This window comes from Papaver somniferum, chromosome 9, assembly GCF_003573695.1.
Source record: "Papaver somniferum cultivar HN1 chromosome 9, ASM357369v1, whole genome shotgun sequence".
Lineage (NCBI taxonomy): Eukaryota > Viridiplantae > Streptophyta > Magnoliopsida > Ranunculales > Papaveraceae > Papaver > Papaver somniferum.
In genome coordinates, this window is record NC_039366.1 from 110,975,192 (window position 1) to 110,999,170 (window position 23,979).

The 23,979-nt window shown below is 36.2% G+C and overlaps 1 protein-coding gene across 1 annotated transcript; it reads right to left on the bottom strand.

The window, feature by feature from the left end:
* Positions 1 to 4,363: 4,363 nt before the first annotated feature.
* On the bottom strand, positions 4,364 to 5,279 carry LOC113313686 (calcium-binding protein CML42-like). The gene has a single exon (XM_026562479.1). It carries the CDS (start codon positions 5,134 to 5,136, stop codon positions 4,573 to 4,575), a length of 564 nt encoding a protein of 187 aa, XP_026418264.1. The 5' UTR covers positions 5,137 to 5,279; the 3' UTR covers positions 4,364 to 4,572.
* Between the last annotated feature and the right edge of the window lie 18,700 nt (positions 5,280 to 23,979).

Here is a 23,979-nt window from a genome sequence, read left to right on the forward strand (position 1 = left end):
GATATTGATATTTGGAATCGCCCAAGTAATTTCACACGTAAGTAAGGTTGACGGACTAGTCTCTATAAACTTTATGATTGTGAGAGAAAGAGATATAACTCTAAATATTATTCCTTGATCGAGATTCATTAAGTTGAACTCTCGGAATTGTATTTAAGTTTGTTCATACAGGTTGCCCAAAAAAAAGTTGGTGGTGTATTTTTGTACCCCCGCGTTTTCACTTTAAATACGTCGAAATCAGGTAAAATATCTGTTCAACTTCTTAATTTTCTAATTCTACATTTTTCATGCTTGTTTACCACCTCGCTCAAAATCTTTGATCCATTAAAAGGGAAGGATCCGATGACATGGTTAGAATAACATTATCACGATATGGTGATGCCATTTTTTCTACAAAACCAAGAAGGCAATGAATTTAAATCTAATCTCTTGGTGATATTTTTCTTCTTACAAATCTCTTCATTCCTGCCAAAAATGAGAGTATTTCGAAATACGAAAATCACCATCCATAAGTTTTTAAATTCAATCACTATAATCTTCAGCGATCTATATTCAAAATGTTAGATGGTAATCTTATACGTCTAGAATGCACTCATTTTTGGTTGGAGTTTAGAGCTTTATAAAGAGGAACATCTCACCGAACAATTAGCTCTAAACTCGACGTCGTTTGATTTTTTTATTCTTTTTTGGAAAAAATGACGTCTGATAATGTTAATCTAACTAACCATGTTATCGGATCCTGCCCCTTTATTAATTAGGTAGGAGTCGCTTAATAGACAAGAGCATATAAAGGATAAGAAGCATGTATTAACGATTCATCATGCAAACCACAAAAAGTCACAAAGCTAAAGGAAATGCGTATAATCAATTGTAACATCTCTTATCTGACACTGATTTTCTTTGCTTAACATCTTTCTGGGCAAACAATCGGATCGTGTAAGAGCAAGTCTTATGGTGGAATCCAACATATTCCAAGCTTGGAAAAAATGTGGAATCTCAGGTCTAGTGGATTCCAAGTCGGTGTCATCCACACTTTTTCCAAACCACGTTCCATGATTTTGTAGAATGGTGTGTGGAATCCAAAGAAATGGTAATCGGACTAGCGTTAAACGCTATTCTAAATAGCGTTTTTCGTCTTTTAGCATAAGTCAAACGCAGAAAAACCACTTTTAATTTCAACCATGCAAATATTTCAGTCAAACATTATTCTTTTTAGCGCTTCCATGATTCTATCATTATCATAAGACTTGAAATTTCATGAACAATTCCAAATGCTGGGGTGGCGTGGAAGATGGACTTCTTACACCATAAAATTTGCTCTAAAAGACCCTAGTTTTCTAACCAAACTTTAAAATGGATCTTTTAGTTAACAACACAGGGCTTTTAAGACCCAAATAGAATCTTTTCTCCCAAACCTTAATTAACATCTCCAATTTTCTCTCCCTATTTAAGACCTAAATAGCCATATTTAACCTGACATTTTTAGGGGCGACCCCGAAAAAATTAGGGACGACATAAAAAGACAAAAAAAGATCACCCAAACGTAAAATGTAGCCATCTCTTATCTCCCGTTTTTTTTAATGGCCAAACTACCCTTTACAATCGGTAGATAACTCCATAATCGGGAAGTTAATCCACAATCGGGAGTCAATTTAGTTTATATAACTTCCGAATATAAAGTATCCCCAAAATAAAATCCCCTATCTTTTGAATTTTGATTATCCTATAATCGATAGTAAATTTTTTTTATCTTGACTCCCGATTAAAGTACACCTTTGGCTAAAATGCTACCATAATCGGTAGTGAATTTAGTTTATTTAACTCCCGAATATACAGTAGCCCCAAAATAAGATTTTGCAAAAATTCTCAATTTTTTGAATTTTGGTTGAGCCTATAATCGGTAGTAAATGAAGTTATCCTGACCTCCGATTATACAGTAGATCTCTTTACCGAAATCCTATCATTATCGGCAGTCAAGATAGTTCATATAACTACCGAATATAGAGTTGCCCCAAAATGTGATTTTACAGAAATCCTCAATTTTTTGAATTTTGGTTGAGCCTATAATCGGTAGTAAATGAAGTTATCCTGATTTCCGATTATACAGTGACTCTCTTTGCAAATATCCTACCATAATCGGCAATCAAGGTAGTTCACATAACTACCGAATATAGAGTTGCCCCAAAATGTGATTTTGCAAAAATCCTCAATTTTTTGAATTTTGGTTGAGCCTATAATCGGTAGTAGATGTGGTAAAATCCTGACTTCCGATTGTACATGGCTCTCTTTGCAAATATTCAACCATATTCGGTAGTCAAAATAGTTTATATAACTACCGAATACAGAGTAGCCCCAAAATGAGATTTTACGAAAATCCTTTTTTTTTTTTTTGAATTTCGATTGAGCCTATAATCGATAGTAAATGAATTTATCGTTAACTCCGATTACTAGTAGCCCCAAATGCGCATTTAGCACAAATTTGTATCAATCGGTAGTATCATTGTGTTACTTAACTACCGATTTAATATTAACAATCGGACACAAAATAACTTCCGATTACGGAAGGGCATTAACGTATTCTTTTATCTTTTGGACATCCCTTAACCTTGGCTATGGGTTGGGGATAAAAAATCGCCCCTAATTTTTTCGGGGTCGCCCCTAAAAATGCCAGGATATTTAATGCTACAAATACACTATAAGCTCTAAATAGGCATACTTATAAGCTCTCAAACCCTCTGTTACAAATACACTATAGACTTAAGAAAGTAGAAACAATCTTTTCAATATAAAAGAATTGTCAAAATGAAACTCTAAGAGCGTCCACAGTGGTGCGAGCATAACTAAAGACCAAAGACTAAAAAAAAAGATCAAATTTGGGTTTAGTCCGTCCTGTGGCGTAGCGGGTGACGAGTAAATTTGGTCGCGCGTTGATATAAAGTCCGCTTCATCGTCCAGCGTAGATAAAGATTACGCCTGGCATGGGACGTTGATAAAGATAATGCCTGGTATGGGGCGTTGATAAAGATAACGCCTGTATGGGGCGTGAACTATAGCAACGCCTGGTGTGTGGGACGGAAATTATACGTTCGCTGACAATTCAAAAAAAAAAAAAAAAAAAAATGGGGCGTTGATAAAGACAACGCCCCAAGCAAAGTTTTCAAAACTTTGTGAACAACAGTATATGACTATATCAACGCCTGGGTGTCGGGCGTTAACTTTACGTACGCCCCATCCAGGCGGACATTATACCAACGCTCCATGCCAGGCGGACATTATACCAACGCCCCATTCAGGCGGACATTATACCAACGCCCCATCCAGGCGGACATTATACCAACGCCCTGCATCAGGCGTTAACTTTACGAACGTGCGGGTACAGGCGGACATTATACCAACGCCCGTCTGGTAGGCAGACATTATATAAACGCCCGACTATATTTGGATTTGATCTTAATCGCCGACCAAATTTGGTCCTAGTTTTACTCTTTGATCAAATTTTGATCGATGGTCCGTCCCACTACACCAGCCCACTCGACACCAAATTTGGGTTTAGTCGTCCACTGCAGTTGCTCTAACTCTTATTAAATTTGAGAGCGCTCGCACCTCTGGTGTCGCAATCAAAATGAAGAAAGTCATGCACATTAAGAGCAGGATCATGACAACCAAACCTTTAGGTTACTGTATCTTTCAATAGGTTATCAAGCTTATTGTTATTTGAAAGCCAAAAAAACATTTTTTTAGTATGAATAGTTCGACAAAAAAAATAAAAATAAAAAATCCTTCAAATTCTTACAACGATGCTATGTCGACGCTCAATATGCCGGGAAAAATTCCATGAGGAAAATGAACGATCCAACTTTCAATGACTCCATCATTTGGACAGGGAATGAGTAAAGTGGATACCATTCCTTATCTCACCACGTGGTATTTCTCCCCCGGAAGTTTAAATCATTTTCTTTAGCCCTATGCGCCTGAGATTAACTAGTCAATGCATCCCAACATGAAGTCTTCCCATAAGTACAAAGAATCTAAGATAACTGAAAGGACCAACCACATGTGCATTCACATGTCTCCAACATCGTGTGGAGCTTCTCGCAGATCATTGGATGCCACTAACTAACATTGAGCCCCACGCACATGCCATGTTGTAAGCAATATGGGTTCATTTTCCAACAAGGAATCTGTTCGTTCTGGTTTTATTTGATTTCTACTACTTCTTCCTTAGAAAATCTGGCCTAAATATAATCTAAACAATCCAACTAGAGATCCTGCTAAAAATACTTTCCCAATTCCCACAATCAGAAAGAAAGATTGCCCGGAGTCTTTACCTTAGCACCCTTTTAGGCCTTATAATTGAAAATTATAAACAAAACTACCAAAATTTATATGCTCTGAAACAAAATGAGATTTTTGTTCTGTCCCATCAACATGATTTAATAATTTTGATACCCCTAGAAAAATGAAGCACAAATGCAGCAGCGCTAACACCAAATCTGTGCACAATTACTCCAATCTAAGAATTCCTGATTTACATAAAAGTTACAAAAAAACAGAAATATGAAAACAAAAATTTTAAGCTGCAGTTGATCGAATAGTAACATTTTGCATCATGTTCTTAAACTCAGAGAAATCTACACGCCCATCTTGGTTTTGATCAACAGAAATGATCATCTGTTGAACTCTATCCATTTCTTGTGCTTCAGGTAAACCTAGTTTATCTAACACCACTTGCAATTCCGCCGCCGATATATACCCGTCGCCATCTTCATCGAAAACCTTAAAGGCCTCGGCTAAATCTGCTTCCTCCTGTGCCGCTGGATCACTCAAATCATCCTCTGATCCGAAAAATGTATGTCCTAGAGATAGGTGCAACGTTTCAAAGTCTTCAAATTCGAGACCTGTATTGCCCGGTTTAACGTAACACAGAACTGTGGATTCAAGCTCGGATTGGTCCGCTTCTAGGCCGAGTTGTTCTAAGGCCTGCCTTAGCTCTTCCAGAGTGATCATGCCGTCACCGTTTGCGTCAAAAACATCGAAGATTCTACGTAGTCGAAGACAATTAAGACTAGGACTACGGAGACGGAAAGACGATGATGGTCCGCCGAGGCTTGGCTTTGATGATGATTCTACTTCCATGGTGTTATCCAAAATGTTTCTTATCTGCGCCAAATCGGACCGGACAAACGGAACGGCTCCGAATTTCGGCTGCAGACAAGGAATGTGAGGAAACAATCAAATTGAAGCAGAATTATTGAAGTAGCTAACAAATGAGATGGGAGAAGAAGTCTTTATAAAGAAAAATGGGAGGATAATGAGAGTTGAAAAAAATAAAAAATCTAATTACGTGTGAAAGAAAATGTGAGAACAAAATTGAAGAGGCAACAAAATAGGCGGAATTTGGAGAGAAGACTTTGATTCTTGTCTTTAGGGTAGCAGAGATTCACGGACTTTGACCTTTCAGAGACGAAATAAAGAATGGACCGAAGTTCTTGACCATTAATTTTCTTGCACACTAGGAATTCGAATTGACTATTATTGTTAACCAGTAATTCAACCTTTATTACAGCCTACACCCACAAGTGTACGGTTAAGATTTTTATGGCAACTCGTCCACACGCATAGAACTTCAAAGTCTGTTACGCTGTTTAGTCAACATCATAAACTCATCAAAAGATTATATCCAGCTCCGTTAATACGTCCATTTCTTCCTTCCAGCATTCCCACCCGATAACATAAGGGATCATGGGCCAAATGGATTTGCTGCAAAACGTTGCAGCGGTGCGAGAGACTCCACAGGCGTTGGTGAAGTTACTAAAGAACCATTTTTTAGGGACCATGATTTGTTTGTGACCATGGCCTTATTAGGCTAACCTCCTTATACTTATAAGGGGGTCCTAAAGTTAGGTAAGTACACGTTTACCCTTTACTTTAATTTAAATTAAAACTAACCTAATAACTATATAAATCTAATCATATATCTCTAATATAAATGAATCTATTAACCAAAATCAAAAACAAAAATAGGGGGAATCGAAATTTTTTAGTTTTGAAAAAAAAATTTATCCTCTTCTTCTTCTCTCTTTGCTTGATGTTCCTCGTTCGATTGAAAAATGAGTATTAACCATCAAAATGAGTTGAAAATGGAAGTTGCAGAGAGAAGTTTGGCTAGGAATTATGTGAAAAACTTTGTCGAACTAACCGAACCTAATGGAAATGATGAACAGTTTGGCTATTTCGCAAAAAAAAATTCCCAACCGAACCTTAGTTCGGTTATGTCGCAAAAAGCATTTCCAACCGAACCCTAATAGTTTGGTTAGTAGCAAAAAACATTTCCCGACCGAATCCTAATAATTCGGTTAGTTGCAAAAACATTTCCCAAACAAACCTTAGTTCGGTTAGTAGCTAAATACATTTCCCAACCGAACCCTAATAGTTCGGTTAGTTGCAAAAAACATTTCCCAACCGAACTTTAGTTCGGTTACGTAGCAAAAAATGTAAAGTTCTGTTTGATCGTAAAAAGTTTTAAATTTTTTCATAGTCGAATTATTTAATGGTCACATCAAATATAGAGTTCGTTTTGATCGCAAGGAAAAATTTCAATTTTTTGTAACCGAACTTCTTACTGGTAACTAATCATTACTAATCATACTAATCATTACTAATCATACTAATCATTACTAATCATACTATTCACTAATCATTAAGTTCGTTTTTGGTCATAAATTTGGGTAACCGAACTTCAAAAAAATTTAAAATTTCTCGCAATGAAAATTTTCAATTTTTTGTAATAGAACTTCTTAATGGTAACTAATCATTACTAATCATATTAGTACTACCAAAGGCCCTAACTTTTTCTTTCGAGACTCTCCCTTTTATTGAAAGTTTTGACTCTTCGCATATATAGAAAGAACCTAAAATACTAATCACTAATCATACTAATCATTAACTAATAACTAATTAATTATTAAACTAACACATTTAATTAAGGAAGATAAGTTTGGTATTAAGAAAAACATTTAGATAAGGGGTGACATAGGATTACTTATAATGTCTTGCCTAAAATAGAATCATGGTCCCCACAAAAAAACCATGGTCCCAAAAAATGGTTCTTACTGAAGTGCACAAAGTCGCAATGTAGAAGAAGATGCTGGATAGTTTTTTTTTTTTCTTTTGAATAAGTTTATCCCAGGCGCGAGAGTGGTGCAAGGGTTTTAGACTTTGCATTTATGCCCCAAGGTACTTTAGACCGTAGAATTTGTCTAAAACTCAAAATACAGGTTTCTAAATTATATAGGCTTTATGGAATCGGTTTGGGATTTTAATTCCCAAGTTCTGGTACAAGGAGGGAAATAAGACTATAGGGGAGGGATAAACTTCTCAAATGAAATATGAAATGTCCAATGTATTCTCGAAAAAAAATTCACCCCCTTCCCTCTGCGATCAAAACTAACCTAATTCTCCACCAAATATATAAGCCCTAAATTTCTTATCTTAGTTTGAACCATCGCTACGGTAAACAACACTAAAGAAATGGCCAAATCGACACTAAAATCTTGAGTATTGCAAAGTAGTAAATTTCGGCGAGGTTGGTTGCCGTATCCATCCAACAGACTAGTAAAAGAGAATGTTAGAAAAACACGTTGCTGCTTAACAAAATTTTGTCCCTAACTGTTCCAGAAAAAGCCGTTATATGTCTTAGAATAATGTTTTTGTTTTCTCTTCATATCATAAATCATAATCTTAATTTGTGAGTCGTTTTTCATGGTTTTTCGAGGTGGATCACAATAATATTGCTCCAGCGAAATATTGTTCCTAACAAGATTTTATTTTGTTGAAGAAGATGTTTTGACAGTAAAACCAGTCGGAGGCAATCGACGGTTTGATTAATTATGTTATTCTTTTGATATTATTCTTTTAATAGAAGTATGACTTAAAATATAAGTTTCTTTTTTTCTTTGATAGTTGCTAAACTTATCAGATCCTGAAAGGTTAAAATTACTACTCTCTCATTTTTCTCATTTTTCCCATTCCTTATTCTTCTTCAACAAAACTATCACCAACAATCCTTCTCTATTCAGATCTGGTCCATTTTGGACCGGATATGAGTATATTTTTTCATTATTTCTTGTTTTCTATGTTATTAGTTTTACCTTAGTTAATATTATATTTTCTACTTATCTACACCATCATGGTGGTTTTATCTACTCTTTTGAGGTTTTATCTTCGCTTTAATAGAGATTCTTGGTTATTGGGTTGGTTTAAAGATTAATAGTGATGCTCTCCAACGATGAAATCTTTATCTTTCTTGTCTCCGACAACGGAATATTCATCGGAACCTTCTTCATCAAGTTATCCGGCAACGAAATCTTCGTCGTTGATTTCTTTGACGACGTAAGCTTGATCACTAGTTACTAGAGATTTCCGCAAATCAATTTTATTTTTGGAGCACATCTTTCTAAAGAAAAAAAATAAATAAATGGTTGCAATTTAATTTCGAGAAAAACCATTCTTTCTCCGATTTAATCGGATCTTTTTCATACTTGTATTTGTCTTACTCTGGTAATCCTTATTTTTTCTCTTGTTGGGTTTCTCGGTATTGTAATTTTACGGTATGTTCATTCTCTTATTTTCGATCTTAAACTCATTGTAACCTCGAATGTCCATTAGTGAAAAGATTCCTTGTTTATAAAAAAAAGAAAGAAAAAGAAAGATCTTGAAACAATGAAATTATTATTTAAGCGGAAGATATTAATCTAGAAAAAACCAATTGGAAAAGTAATGGATATTGAACATTGCAATTTGCACGTAAGGTTACTAGTTCTCAAGCAAAAATATTTACAGTAAAGAGAGGTTAGAGTTGGTATTGCAAAAATAACTTCTCATTTTCAATTTGTTTGAATTTGACCGATATTGATCATAGTTTAGTTAGTTTTTTTCCCCTCCTCAAATCCATGTTTCCCTCTCATTAACAAGAGTCAACATAATGAAACCACAAAATTCAAAATAAAATTTTAACGAGTCAAGGGGAACCAATTAGGAGTAGGTTTGAATATAACTGAGAACCATCAAGTGGCCTGATGGTTCTCATGATCCCTCCTACTGTCAAGGTCGGGGTCGAACCCAGTTGATTCTAGAGTCGTCCTCTATAGACTTAGGTTTCCTCTGAGAAACATAATTAGGTTTACGACTAAAAGACTTCGCTTTGGGGATTCTTCAAGCCAAGTCTGAATATCTTTACCTTGATAGTTCGTGTATCCTGATCTTGATTTTCTGTTATCGAGGTTTTCGTAATCTCTTTCAGGCAAGATAGATAGTTTTGCCATAAGTTTTCTTCGCATCAGACTTTGTGATCCCTCAAGATAGATATCTGAAAACTAATCTTAATTGATAATTTGAAGATTTTTCTTAAGAGGTGGTTAAGAATCTAGGATGCTCTTCAAGAGTCGTACGTTTCAGATTTGTGACGTTTGCTAGCTTTGTCTATTGCAAACAAATTTCATCACCTTGATCTTTGATCTAAACAGAAATCAAATAGGCTTATATGTCATAGGAAGATTGGTATCAAAAGTCTTCACTTCGGCTGAAGAAATTCATAGGCTGTAAAGGACGTCATATAAGGGAATCAATGGCGCAGAGCCTTGCGAGGTTCAAGAGACGTAAGGAGCGCGACTGCAACCGACTTGCTTAGAGGGTGGATTCGGTCTCAACTACATTCCAGTCCGAAGTCTGATAGTAGGCTAGTGTCTGTAACAGCTTAATACAATTTGGTGTTCAAATATGGACGAGGTCCCAGGGTTTTTCTGCGATTGCGGTTTCCTCGTTAACAAAACTTCTGGTATCTTGTGTTTTTTCTTTTCCGTAGTATATTGTTTATTTTTATAATTGGATTTACGCAAGTTGTACATATTCAATCTTAGTAGATGATAAACACGTAAGTACGACATTTTTATACCCACATTTATACCAGCTAGGTCTCGGTATTTAGCTAATAATATTGTTTTAAGTCATTTATAGGAATTACAAGTGAAATCCGTCACCCGGAGGATATATAGCTTAGAAGCTAAATTGGCGCTTGCAGGTTACAATGCAAAGGAATCAGGCTTAATGATCCGTGGGCTGCCTTGTTATTTGCTTGGAATCGGTCGCACCACCTAAGCTAACTAGGTTGCAGAAGGATTTAAGCACCTCAATTCCACTATGGGCTGAAGTTAGATGGGAGACGTGGCTCGATCTACAACCACACCTTGTCTGTGATTTCTCTTACAACTACATCTCATTTCTCTTTACCAAAACAAGAGAAAAACCCATCTCTCAGTCAAGCTGGTGGCGTTGCGTCATCATTACCAGAAGTAGATAAAGGAAATGGAGACGACGAAGGGTGATGTTAGAGTTCGGTTAAAGAGAAGTGGAATTTGGGAAGACAAGTAGATGTTGATATCAAGATTTGAGGAATTTGGTTGGTCTGAAATTAAATCTCTCAATTGAAAATCAAACACAACAACGATGGCAGTCGATGTAATTCTTCTCAAATCAGCAGCGTCAGTGCTTGAAGGTGCTGTTGTGTCCAAGGTATGCAGTCTCGTTACAGAACGACATCAACAGATGAAATTGGCTGAATTGTTGATGTTTACACAACAACATTGATTGATGGTTGAGTAAGTGAAGAAGAAAGGTTTTCCTGCCATGAGTGAATATTTGGGTTCAAGAGCAACGATGGGGTTCGATTTGTCGAAGTTTATGGACTGGATTCAAGACAATTACTTCAATTTTTCTCGACAACAGCAACACGAGTGAATTTGAGGGGTCTTCGTATTATCCGAAATTGGGTTTAAGTGACAGTTCTTAGTTAAGAAATTAAACCAGCAACAGATGGATTTGGGGGTTTATTTGTGGTCTGAAATTGGTGAAGTTCAGAAGTGATTGAGAAAATATATATGCTGGATGGAATTGATGGGTGTTTGAGCCGAGTTGAGTTTAGGGATTTCATAATTGATAGTTCATCTGCAATTTGAGTAAATGGCTCCTGTGAGCTCTTGATTCTCGGTTCACAAATAATGGCAGCAAAGTTTGTTCATTGTTATGGTGGCGGCTAGAAGTTCGGGGAATTGGCATCAGTGGAGGAAGGTGATTAACCAGTCAAGAAATAGAAAGTGAAGTTGCATTCAGTGGAGGCCATTAGCTGGACAGAAACTAAGAAGATGGTGATGTGGCCGAGTTTTAGAAGACCATGGAGAGAGCAAGTTAATACAATGGCTCTAGTTTCAAAGGGGTATGGGCGTATGGCCGAGTAAAGGCTGCAAGGACTTGACCATTCGCAGCAGCTAGGAGCTTGCCTGCACCAACAAGGAGAAATGCAGTTGGTTGAGATATTGCAGTTTGATTGCTGGTGGAGGTGGTGTTCTGAAGGGCCTGAAGTTGGAAGTCAAGGCCTGTGCTTATATTGGGCTTCAGCTAGTATTTGTTTGATCCAGAGTGGAGTCCCAAGAGCACCTATATATTTATCAGTTGATGCAGATTCAAGACAAGCCGTAATCAGGGAAGAAACTAGGTTTTTGCATTCGTCTTTGCTTTTCGATTTGCATACTCAATTTATTTCTTAATCATTTTCTATGGCATTGAACAAAACTATGTCTAGCTAAATCTATTGGTAGGGTGAAGGATGAACTTGTAGGTTAATTTTGCTCGTGTTCTTAAACAATGGTTTCAAAAATAAAAGCTTAATTTCATGTTTGTGTTTCTCAAAAATGGGTTGTTTGTTTAATGAGTTTTTCGTGTCATATGTCATGTATATTTCATAGTTGAATTCTAGAACAACATCCATATGAAACCTTGGTAACAATTGCTTTATGAATATTCTTTGACTAGTATGCCATGTATGCCCAGTACTTTGGATTTCTATCTTTAGGTCGAGAACAAACATATCCTTTTGATAATTCTTGTCTATTGTTCTTAACTGAAAATATCTTCCGTGTTTCGATAGCTACGTTTGCTATTGTACATGAGTTAAATGAGACCTTTGTGATAGAACATGAGTGATACCTAACCTACAACGGATTCCACAACCCTAATATTTCCACATCCTTGATTTACAATCTTTATAAATTTTCTTTACTTACTCGTTAGCTTATTTTTTTAGTTCAACGATCTTTGAAATATTGAATTATGGTTAGTTAGGTCTTGATATTAATTAATAGTAGTTTTCGCACTCCTTGAGGGAACGAACCGTGCTTGCTATTGTGTGTTATTTTTGACACCGTGCACTTGCGGTAAAACAAAGTCGGTCTACCGAACCATCAGTAGATACGTCCATTTAATTCTGATCGATTATGAGACTCGCACTTGTAGAATTCGTATCTTAAAGATAAACAACAAGTTTAATTACTTGTCTGATTGGATTATTTGGATACGACTAGATTGATTTTGGATATTGATTTTTGAGATCGTTCAAGTACTCTTCTTAACAATCAGGTTCACGGATTCTTTGTCTATATACATACTAATTGAGAAGAGGTTAGAGATATAAATTCCATATACATATTGTCAACGTCATTCAGTTGGTCTACTTGCAATTGTATTAGGTTTTGTCTATACAGGTTTCCGAACAAAAAAGTTGGTGGTGTATTTGAGACCCATGCGTTTTCAATTTGTACCAGAGTAGGTAAATACTATTAGACCTAATAAGTATGTGTTTGTAAATGTTCTAACACCTGTGTCCACGTAAAATACAAAGGCACCAAATGGTTTTTATTATGTCAAGCGCTTAGGAATTACCTCAAAGGATAACTCCTTAGCTAATTTTTCCGAATTCGGAGGTAAAAACTTATCTTCAGTTAAAGATAAAGTTCCAGAAGCTCTTGATGGCATAAACTCAAATTCAGATAAGGATTCTACCAAAACTGCGATGACTCTTCTAAGATCACTGAACATCGAGCCCTCATGATAAGAGATCTTCAAGAGAAGTATGTTCATTGTGCTAATGAACTCAATTAATCTCTTAACAAAGAATGTGAGTTCTGTATGGATGTTGAATTTTTTCTGACAATATCAATGAATTTGTTCAAGAATTATAACTTAGAAAAGAGAAAGTTGACACTCTTGCGGATACTGTCAGAAAAGTAACTGCAAGAGAAAAACGTATTATTGAGTCTCATACGTCTGAGATGGATAAGCTTCGCCTATATGAAGATAAAGTTGAGTCCAATCTTCTCTTATATCAAAAGCAATGTATATCCTTGAGAGAGGAGAATATCACTTTAAAGTGCAATCCTTCAACAACATCTGACAATGTACTTGGATCAATAACAATGTTTGAGGTTAAAAAAGTTTCTTGCATTCAAGCTGAGAAACGAATGAGAAATTCTTATCGAAAAACAGCTTCTAAGGGAACATCTGATGATCCATGTGTACAATCTGATACCTTGAATTTCTGTTCTCATTGCGGTAAAAAGGGTCATCTCATACTGGAATGTTTTCATAGGAAGAAACATAATAGTAACCTTCAAAAGTTGCTTTCCTTTGAAATTAAGGAGGTGAAAAGCTTGTCAACATCTTCAATTGATCCTAGGCATATCACTGGCCAAAAAAATTGGGATAAAAGTATTCAAGATTCTTCTCGAATATGTCATAAGTCAAGAAACTCTGATAAGAGAATGTCCAATAATAAGGATATGTCCACTATTAGACTTCCTGCTGATAAACATAGTTCGCCATAAAAATAAAAAATTGAGAATCAAGACTCTAATTCTAAAACGGATCTCACGAAAGCCTCGACTTTCCTCTTTCAGAATGTATGATCAACAATCATGTGATCTTAGTAGGCTCAAACACAGAAAAGACTAGTCAAGTCCTCCTTGGAAGAAGAAGAAATGATTAAAACTCTTCCTAAAGGCACAATAGAAGGTGGAATGCAAAAGGTAAGAGGTACTCTACAAATTGGATAAACTATCTCAATGTATCTATTGTAGATACAAATGGTGAGTTACTTTCTCACCTTGGCACTACCTAGTTTTCGACAAATGCATCCTCAAAGTATCTTGAGAACTATGAGGATTATTGCATGGATCATCAGAATTCTAATTTTAATTCTGATATGAGATATCTCAAGTAATTAATAAAGGTTTAATATATCTGAAAATTAATTAAGTTTGTATTATAATGTGCATGATCCGTAAGCCCTAATGTACTACTTTTGGTCCACGAACTTTTCAGTTCACGTGAACAGTAACCATAGCTGATGTCTTTTTGAGTAAGTTAGTGGTTTCCTAATCTTCTTCTAACTCTTAGTTATGAACATTATATATAGTTGTTATATATCTTCAACTATGTTCATCAAAAGAATGAGAAGCTCAAAGAGACCTCATATATGAAACAATCATCCTTGATGAAGACATCAAAGAGGAAAGCACCTTGCAAGGTGCCTTAAAAAAAGGGTGGCTATGATAAAAGAACAAAATTTCGGGTACATAGAATCTATGAAGGATCTTCTTACAATGATTCTAAGGTTGAAATTGCAAATTTCCAATTGCAATTGAACCACCTGATTGATGGTCTAACCAAGATCCTTAAGAAACAGAAGGTCATGATCAGAAACCAGAAGAATTTCATCACTGAATGTGAGAAAACTCGGGATTTTTTGTCCGGATTGTAAATCGAAAGATTGGAATCCTAACTGAAGAACATGGTCTCTCCACCGTTGAACGGATCAAGGATCTCAGTGACTCATTTTATGATGGCGTGCTTGAAAGGTATGAACAGATTGATGAAGTCTGAGTCCGGTTACTAGGTTTTGAATGCTTTTATTAGTTGCTCTCTGCGTCCTTTTACTAGTTAACTCCTTGTAGGAATTTTGATCTTATTGTTTAAGGAGGAACAATAGTTTTTGGAGTAGTTCTTATATGATATATTAGCTATTCCAAATACTATCATCTTGCATATTTTAAGTTTATTTAATTAAGTTTTATTTTGGAAGATGACTTGCAATACCTAATCTTCATGGATTATATATATGTATTTCTTATTTTGTGAGATTTTTTCTTTGTTATCATATTCAGGTAATTAAAACATATATCTCATATTTTCTCGTAGGTTAAGCTCTTAACTCTTGCAAAATAGGAGTAAACTATTTTGAGAATGACAATATTGATCTCTTCACGATTACACGTTTGTGAGTATACTGCTAGTGGATTCCATAAGATGTTCTTTAGGAATCTACTTACTTCCTTGATTGCATAACCTCTAGGGAATAAGTGGTGAACTTTAATCTCTACGTTCGTCCATGGATATAGAAGTTATAATTCTTATGTTGAGTCATGTCACACTAATTGTTCTCTTGTTCGTAACTGGCGTAGAAAATAGTTTTTGTCGATAATTATTTTTCTCACGAAGATATTGTATCTTAGTGCCTCTAACATTAAGATCGTTATTTTTAACTTCTTTGTTCGTAACTGGCGAGAAGAGAAAATATATTGGGATACCTGTTTACTTTGTTCGTAACTGGTGAGTAAATTTGTATCTACAAGAAAAATCCTTCACTTGTGATTAGAGTTAAGGTCGCTCATGTTGTTCTTTCGGGAATGACATCAAATGGGGGAGAGCTCTTTTGAACTTGTGCTTAATGGTAATATCTTTAACGGGAGAGCGGATGTGGAATTGTAGGAGATTCTTGTACCTAAATGTTGGTATGTGTTCTCTAGTCTTGAATACTCTTTTTTTTTTTAAAATTCATCTTGATCCCGATTTTTCACCTTTGCCAATTTTATTGACAAAAAGGGGGAGAATTATTAAGTAGTATCTTACTACATTAAATATGGATTTTCAGAGCATCATGTAAGCGGGAGTGGATTATTATCTATAGGTTTTATTTATTTTGCAAAAGAAGTAAGTATTGACTACATGGGAGAACATACCACCGTAGTATTGCTTCAAAGTTGTGGTGCAATTGAACTTTAAGGAAGGCAACAATACTATGTTTATGTATAACAACCGATAAGTAGAGTGTGATTACCTCATTCTAGGAAAGCTCTTTTTTGAGTATTCTCAGAAGTTGTTATCGCTACGGATCTTCAACAACAAAGGTGCTGAATGAACACATGCGGAACTATAGAAGAACTTGAAGTACGAAGAATTCAAGACGTCTGTTGAAGAACCAAGGAAATCAAGCATATTGGATTGAGATGGAAAGTTTATTTATTTTGAATTCATATGTATTGAATAATTTTGTCACTAAAATTGACAAAGTGGGAGATAGTTAGAGCAATGCTCGGTTGAACCAACAAGTTTTTCTATCTCAAGCTTGTTGTCAATATTAGATGATTAGAACTATATCTTAATTTCTAGTTTACTAAGTCAAGTCTCGGACTAGGTTAGAATTTGGTAGTCGAGTATCAGACATCACCCTCGAAGACTGAAGATATACAAAGACATTTGGAGAACTTCTGTGTCAGGTATGTGAAGACTGAACCATTCTATTTTACTCACTATCTTACCATTCAATTTTTTTGAGACGATATTGTATGACTTCTAGTAGATTTACAAAGAAGAAATTTCAAATCAAGCTTGTCTTGTTAAAATCTCAAAATATGTTTCTAGCTAAGATATTCAATGACCCTTAAGAATATTAGTTCTAAACAATTTATTATGTGAATTAATTTGTGGATCAATTGAAAATTTCCCATGCAGATGAATTTATCACGTGGGAATGTTTCAAACATCTAAGAGAAATTTTTTGAACTAACTGATATTTCTGCTCAGGGTAGGTTGACGAACCAGTTTGCAAACCATAGATATCCGAGTTTCATAAACACATGAGGGTTGGAGAACCAGTTCGCAAATCGCAAGTTCAAATGGGACAGTTCACGAACCGTTGTGAACTGAATTTTGAAAGTTATTATTATAGGATAGCAGTTGACGAACTCGGTTCACGAACCGGGGTCAACTAAATTCGATAGTCTTGTAGGGTTGGCGAACCCGGTTCACGAACTTTTGCATCCTGACTTGTGAACAAGACCAACGGTTTACGAAACGTTGTACCAACTGCCACAGTAGATTTTAGTAGATGCTCAAAGACTTACTTTTTAAATATGTTTAGCATTGCTAGAACTCTCCCAAACCCTTCTAAGACTTCATTGATCACTCAAACACTTATGTTTGTGCATCATGATTAAATTCTTAGGTGTTTAAATTAACATCAAATTGCTTTAGTTATTTGGCATACTTGCCAAACCGAACAATCATTATACATGGTTCCAGAACCAGTTCCTACTGTATATTCTTCTATTGTATTTTCAATACCTAAAAGTGTTTGCTTAATTCTCAAGTTATCTTAACTTGAATCCTAATCAATCCATGGTATTTGAAATCTATAAATAAAGATGCTCTTTCAATTCGGAAAATCAATCCTTGAAACTTTGTATCCTAGTTGATTATAATGTCGTCATTTATAGATCTAGGTTTCCACTGAGAAACATAATTAGGCCTGCGATTAAAAGAGTTCACTTTGGGGATTCGTGAAGCCAGGTCTGACTATTTTTACCTTGGTAGTTCTTGAATCTTGATCTTTCTTTTCTGTTATCGAGGTTCTCGTAATCTCTTTCAGGCAAGATAGATAGAAATCGCAAAGTTCTCTTAGTCTCAGACTTTGTGGTTCCTCAAGATAGATATCTGAAAATTGATCTTAGTTGATCTTTTGAAGATTGTTCTTGAGAGGTGGTTACGAATTTAGGCTGCTCTTCGGGAGTCGTAAGTTCCAGATTTGTGAGGTTTGCTAGATTTGTTTATTGCAAACAGATTTCGTCTCCTTGATCTTTGATCAAAACGGAAATCAAATAGGTTTATCTGTTAGAGGCAGATTAATATCAAAAGTCTTCACTTCAGCTGAAGCAACTCTTAGGATGTAAAGGACGTCAGCTAAGGAATCAATTGTGTAGAGCCTTGCGAGGTTTAAGAGACGTATGGAGTGAAACTACAACTGGATTGCTTGGAGGGTGAATTCGGTCTCAACTATATTCCAGTCCGAAGTTTGATAGTAGGCTAGTGTTTGTAGCATCTTATAGTTTAGGGTTCAAATCTGAACAAGGTTGCGGGGAATTTCTGCTATTACAGTTTCCTCGTTAACAAAACTTTTGGTGTCTTATATTTTTTGTTTTTCCGCATTATATTGTTTATCTTTATAATTGGATTTACGCAAGTTGTACGTATTCAATCTTAGTAGATACGTCCATCTAATTGTGATCGATTACGAGAATCGTTTCTTGTAGAATTCGTATCTTGAAAGATAGATAACAAGTTTAATTACTTGGCTGAATTCCAATTGGATTATTTGGATACCACTAGATTGATTTTGGATATTGATTTTTGAGATCGTCCAAGTACTCTTCTTAGCTATCAGGTACACGGACTCCCTGTCTATATACATACCGATTGAGAAGAGGTTACAAATATAAAATCCATATACATATTGTCAAGGATCATTCAGTTACTTGCAATTGTATAAAATTTTGTCTATACAGATTGCCGAATGAAAAAGTTGGTGTTGTACTTGGTACCCTTGCATTTTCATAAACACGAGACCATAAATAGGGTGTTTCCACACCTATTAAATATCAAACCAAGAGTTGAACCAGTTCAGAAAATTTGTCATAGAATCAAACTCCCCATGGTTTTGGACATAAAGATGATGCCATACATGGGTGGTTGCAAGGAAGTTCATGAATAAATGTGTCATTATCTCCTCCCCACTATAGCACAACTTGTAGATGAGATTAATGTAGTACAGGATATTAGCAATTTTTACATTTATGGAAAGAATACCATGAGCACATTTCCATAGAAAAATATGGATAACAAGAGCAATGTCAATTTTCTATATAGCATCTCATTACATGGATCAAGGATCAGATCCATAAGTCTGATTAATTTTAGCTCTATAGAGAATCTTGACCGAGAAATTTCTTGTGTCAGTCCGCTGCCACTGTATTTGGACATTTTCATCAGGGTGGAGAGTATGTCAGTAATATCCTGGCTTCAGTAGGAGGGAGCCATACATTTATTGTTGGGATATTTCATACCCTATTACCTAGAAGGAGATGTTCCACCACCATGAGGTTGCTAGGGTAGTTGTCAGGATTGGTAAGAATGAAATTGTTGTCTGTCCAGGTTTCTTCCTATGTTTCAATTTTCAACCCCCCATATGTTATAATATTGGATGTTGCTTCTTCCCCCAGGATGCGTTTCCAAATTCATGAGTCTTTGTTGATGGTGGTTTTTAGTTCAGGGATAAAATTGTAAAACCCTGTATTTTGTATGCCTGCTTTCTGCAAAGAAATAGAGCTGCCAAGAAGCTGATGAGTGTCTATACCTCTCTGCTTACACATGAACTATGTAGTTTAATACTTATGAAATTTATTTAGAATAATATTAGTGCATGCAACAACAATCCCAAATATTCTGTAAATTTTATTAATCTCCCACCCGCATTACTCATTAATGCATGGCTTGCTGAGTATTTTACCTATGCTATGTCCAAAGATGAACTCTTAATATTGACATGATATGACAACTAATTCTCGTTCGCATCTGAGCAACATGAGTTTCCCGAAGTGTCAGGATTAAGATGTGCATGAAAATACTCAATCAGAGGTGTGCAAGCTACGCTGCTCTCCGAGCTAAAAATTAGTGATTTTGTGTGAACACACAAAACTCACCAGAAATTGATCAATTTTGCGTCAGCTCGTAAAATTCAAATTTTCTAACCTAATTTTATCAATTTGCAAAAATTAGGTTTTTTGCGGTCTGCGCAATATCTCGATCCTGTTGGTCGAAACTAAACCTAGGCAAACTAGGAAATTAGTCCATCATGGAACTACTAGGAGAAAAATCCTACCAAATGCTGGAAAACAAGAAATAAAGGGAAACTGCGGTAAATAAAGGCAACAACAAAAGGGGGCGCGGCCATGCCGCTTGGCCGGCCGTTTTTCCTAGCTGGCGCTGCCCATGGCCGACCGGCCACGCCCCCATATTACTGCCTGTCGGACCCTCTTTCCCACCGACCAATCAAATCGCTCTAAATGCGCAGCCTACACTTTTAATTAAAGGTGAAAGTTGGCTGGTTGACACACTTAATTCCTTAAGGAATTGAATCTAGACTGTCCATCTCAGTCTTAAAAAAATCACGACCGCACGATTTCGCCGTCCGATTTATCAAGCTTAGCCGCCTCTTGACGCGACCGGACAAGCTCCATGATACACACTGGCGGGCCCACTCATACTTCAGCCAATCGGAGCCTTCCCAGTTTACAAGCAAAGCCTCAAACCGATCGCTCAAAGAAGGTTGGTTGCGCGACTTAAAAACCCTAATTTATGTCAACAGCAGTGCATCATTGTCGCAAAATGATCTCGGCCGTCCAACTTGGCTAGAAAAATCGACCGTCCTAGATCCAATTTTGGGAAATCAATGAGGTGCCATTGTAATTACCGGCCGCCCCTCCTATGGGAACCAATCGTACCATCCTCAACCTGCTCGAACAGTTCCTGGAAGCTGCCCAAAGATGGCTAGTCGCGCTGCCTACATAGGTCTTAAATGAATTCAACGACAGCGAATAACTGCTGCAAATCATCTCAGTCATCCAACTTGGATAGCAAATTTAATCGGTTTAGATTTAATTTGGGTCAACCAATAGGATGTCAAAATGGCTACCAGCCATCACTCTCTTATAAGGACCGACCACCTCACCTTTAATGTAAATGGATAGCTCCTGGCAGCTTCCTGAAGATGGCCGGTCATGCTCCTCTTAAGACATTAAGTTCCATGACTAATTTAAACAAGATTTATACAACGATGCTTCATGAACATCGATTTCTTTGAGCTGCTTGCTTAAAAACGATGTTTTATTAGTATCGGTTACAAACGATGTTTTACAAATATCGATTTCCCAAATAACTTAATTATTTGACCTAAAAGCATTATGTGCTATTTTTTGCGAAAAATCTCACAACTTGACTAGTCACATATGACTGCTTGCCGTCTAGCTTGCGCGTGATTGGTCAAAATAATTAGGTCTTACAAGCAAGACCCACTCAGCAACCTGCTGCATATTTTTCTAAAAAATACTCGAGACATCAAACATGTCACAAACTGAGGGATATTCATTAGGGTATTGGTCTGGTGGTTTACAGCGTGCGGCATGCAACGCGCCCATTATGAGAAAGTGTGGAGAAAGGCAGATAGTTAGTGGAAGTAGAGAGGTAGTGGGTGTAAAACCAACTAGTCTTCCCTTCATAATAGGTACGTGGTTTCCACCATTTTACACGATCCCCACTTCTCCATTACTCCACTTCCTATGAGATCAGTGTGTGTGTACGACTATGACTTGTATAAATAAATTTTCAATCTATTTCAAAAAACAAGTCTTAATTAACGCAAGTATCCAGAATACACCAAGAACTTATAGCTTACATTCCGTAAACAAGTTCTACATTCTGATACAAGTCAGAAAATAACCACACCTCACAGAATTCATCATTCTGATCTCAACACCTTCTCTGCTTCCCTCCCTAAGATCAACCCTTCTCCTTCATTTTTTGACCGAAGCAAGGATGGAACGGTCATTTCTTGGTTTAGGCCAGAATTGTACAGATTGATCTCTCGAATCTAAAGTACTCATGTGCAGTATATTTGTTTAGAATTTAGATTCGTTTCTCGGCGGCACACCCAATTTACCATTTTCAGCAGAATCAGTTTTTACCCCAAAACAGTCTTCTACCCTGGGTTTAGTATCCATGTTAAGCACATTCTTATCTGTTAAGTATTTCGCATCCATAATATAGGACCAACGAGAGTTTTTAACTTTTTCTCGGCACCATCCAATTCTGGTGATCATAGCACTGTTAAAGAATTCCATGTTCATGAAGCCCATAGACCACCTAACTCATTTGGATGCACTTCAATAGTAACCTTTTGAATTGTCTATGTCCTTTCCTTAGAAGAATTCCTTTTGAATCTTGTTCAGATCCTGAAAAGTTTTCTTTGGAAGCTTGAAACAATTCATCTGGTAGATGCTAGAAGTAGAAGTGACAGTGCTTACAAGATTAGCTTTTCCTACTAGAGTTAGAGACTCATTCTTCCAACTGGAATGCCTTAACCTGAGTTTTTCAAACACAAGGTTTGAAGGATAAGATCTTGCTTCTGTGAGTAAATAAAGGGGAATCAAGATACTTATCATTCATTTCAAGTTTCAACACTCTTACAGTTGCTTATGTTGATTCCCATGGTTTCATCAATATTGTTGATGAAGAAGACTCCAGATTTATTGAAGTTGATAAGTTACCCTAGGTGGCACTGAAGATTTTGAAGATATCAACCAGATAACGACTTTCAACTTTATTGGCTTTGTAGAAGACCATGCAGTTATCAGTAAAAGAGGAGTGGGCTAATAGAGCAAGCTTCCTTACATATTTTTATACCAGTTATAAGTCTCAACACTTATCTGGAACAAAATTTATAAGAACATCAAAGTTAGTGGTTCAAATCCACTGTTAGATTTTGCAGCACCATTGATCATTGAACCTTATTTGTTTCATAATAGCCATAAGAAAATCCCAGCCCACCCTACCAAAAGCTTTTGCCATATCAATTTCTATGCTCATACTACCATTTTTTCATTTCTTCTCCCCTTTAGATCTCATATGGTGTGCTGTTGCAATATCATCAACAATTTCTCTTTCAAGGATGAATGCAAACTGAAATGGGGATACATGAATTTTTTTATTCTTTGGGTTATGAGTTTAGAGATAATATTTTAGGTGATACTGCAGAGGCTGATGATGGGTCTGAAGTGGATTGGAAATAAAGGGTTGTCAATTTTGGGTATAAGAGACATGAAAGTTGAGTTCATTTCCTTGAGCATGTGCTCTGAAAAGAACAAATTCTGAACCAGTTTGACAAGATCCTTACCAAAAATTTCCCTGTTAGCTTGAAAGAAATTTGGTGGGAAGCATTAGGCCCTGGAGCTTTGTCACCAGCCATGCTGAATAGAGTTGATTTAATTTCATAGGGTATGGTATCTTGATAAGGATGTCATTTTCATATTGAGTGATGATGGTTGAAATGAGCTTGATGATGTTAGGATTTATCAGATTGACTTTAGCAGTTGCCATACTTGTGAAATGAGAGGTGACGCAGCAAGAAACCTCGGTTGTATTAGTAATCTAATTTCCATTTTTCACCTTGGATGATCTCAACTATGTTTCTTCTGATTATGTTCTTGGTTGATCTATGCAAAAATTTGGTCTTTCTATCCCCAAGCTTGATGGTTTGATCCATACTTTTAGTTTTCCAAAATAAATAAATTTAATATCATACCACTCACTGACCTTTGTCCTAGGTCTATTTAGGAGTTCACCTCTATCATTCCTAAAATAGCTCTTGTAAAGCCAATCCTGATGATTCTTGTATTCTTCAACGTTAGTTTTCATGTTATCGCCAACCTCTTTGTTCAAAACTTTGATTTGAAGCTTGATATCCTTTAACTATGGCAATGATGAAAGCATAACATCTAGAGAGCCTTACATTCCAACATTCAATAATGATCTTCCTACACTCTTCATGGTCAAGCCAGGAGCCAACGAACTTGAAATATATACTTCCATTTTTTTTTATGAGGATTGATGTTGAGTAGAATGGAATGGTGGTCAGAGGCTATATCTAACATATTGGATGTAGTGGTATTTGGGAACAACAACAACTAAGATTTTGAAGCTAAACCTCTATCAAGTCTTTGTTCAGTTAGGGATAGTCTAGTTCTTTTGTTTGACAAGTCTATGACATCCAGATCATTGGTTTTTTTTTTTATTGAAAACATTAGCTTCAGTAGTATCAATATGATATACACTGATTTTTTATGAGTCATGGAGGATGATGTTGAGATCTCCAATAACCAACCAAGGAAGGTTATTTCTTAATGCAGTGTTTTCAATCATCTTCCA

Bases quoted from the DNA above. Each gene is read 5' to 3' on its own strand.
- LOC113313686 (XM_026562479.1), bottom strand. From the start codon at position 5,136: ATGGAAGTAGAATCATCATCAAAGCCAAGCCTCGGCGGACCATCATCG.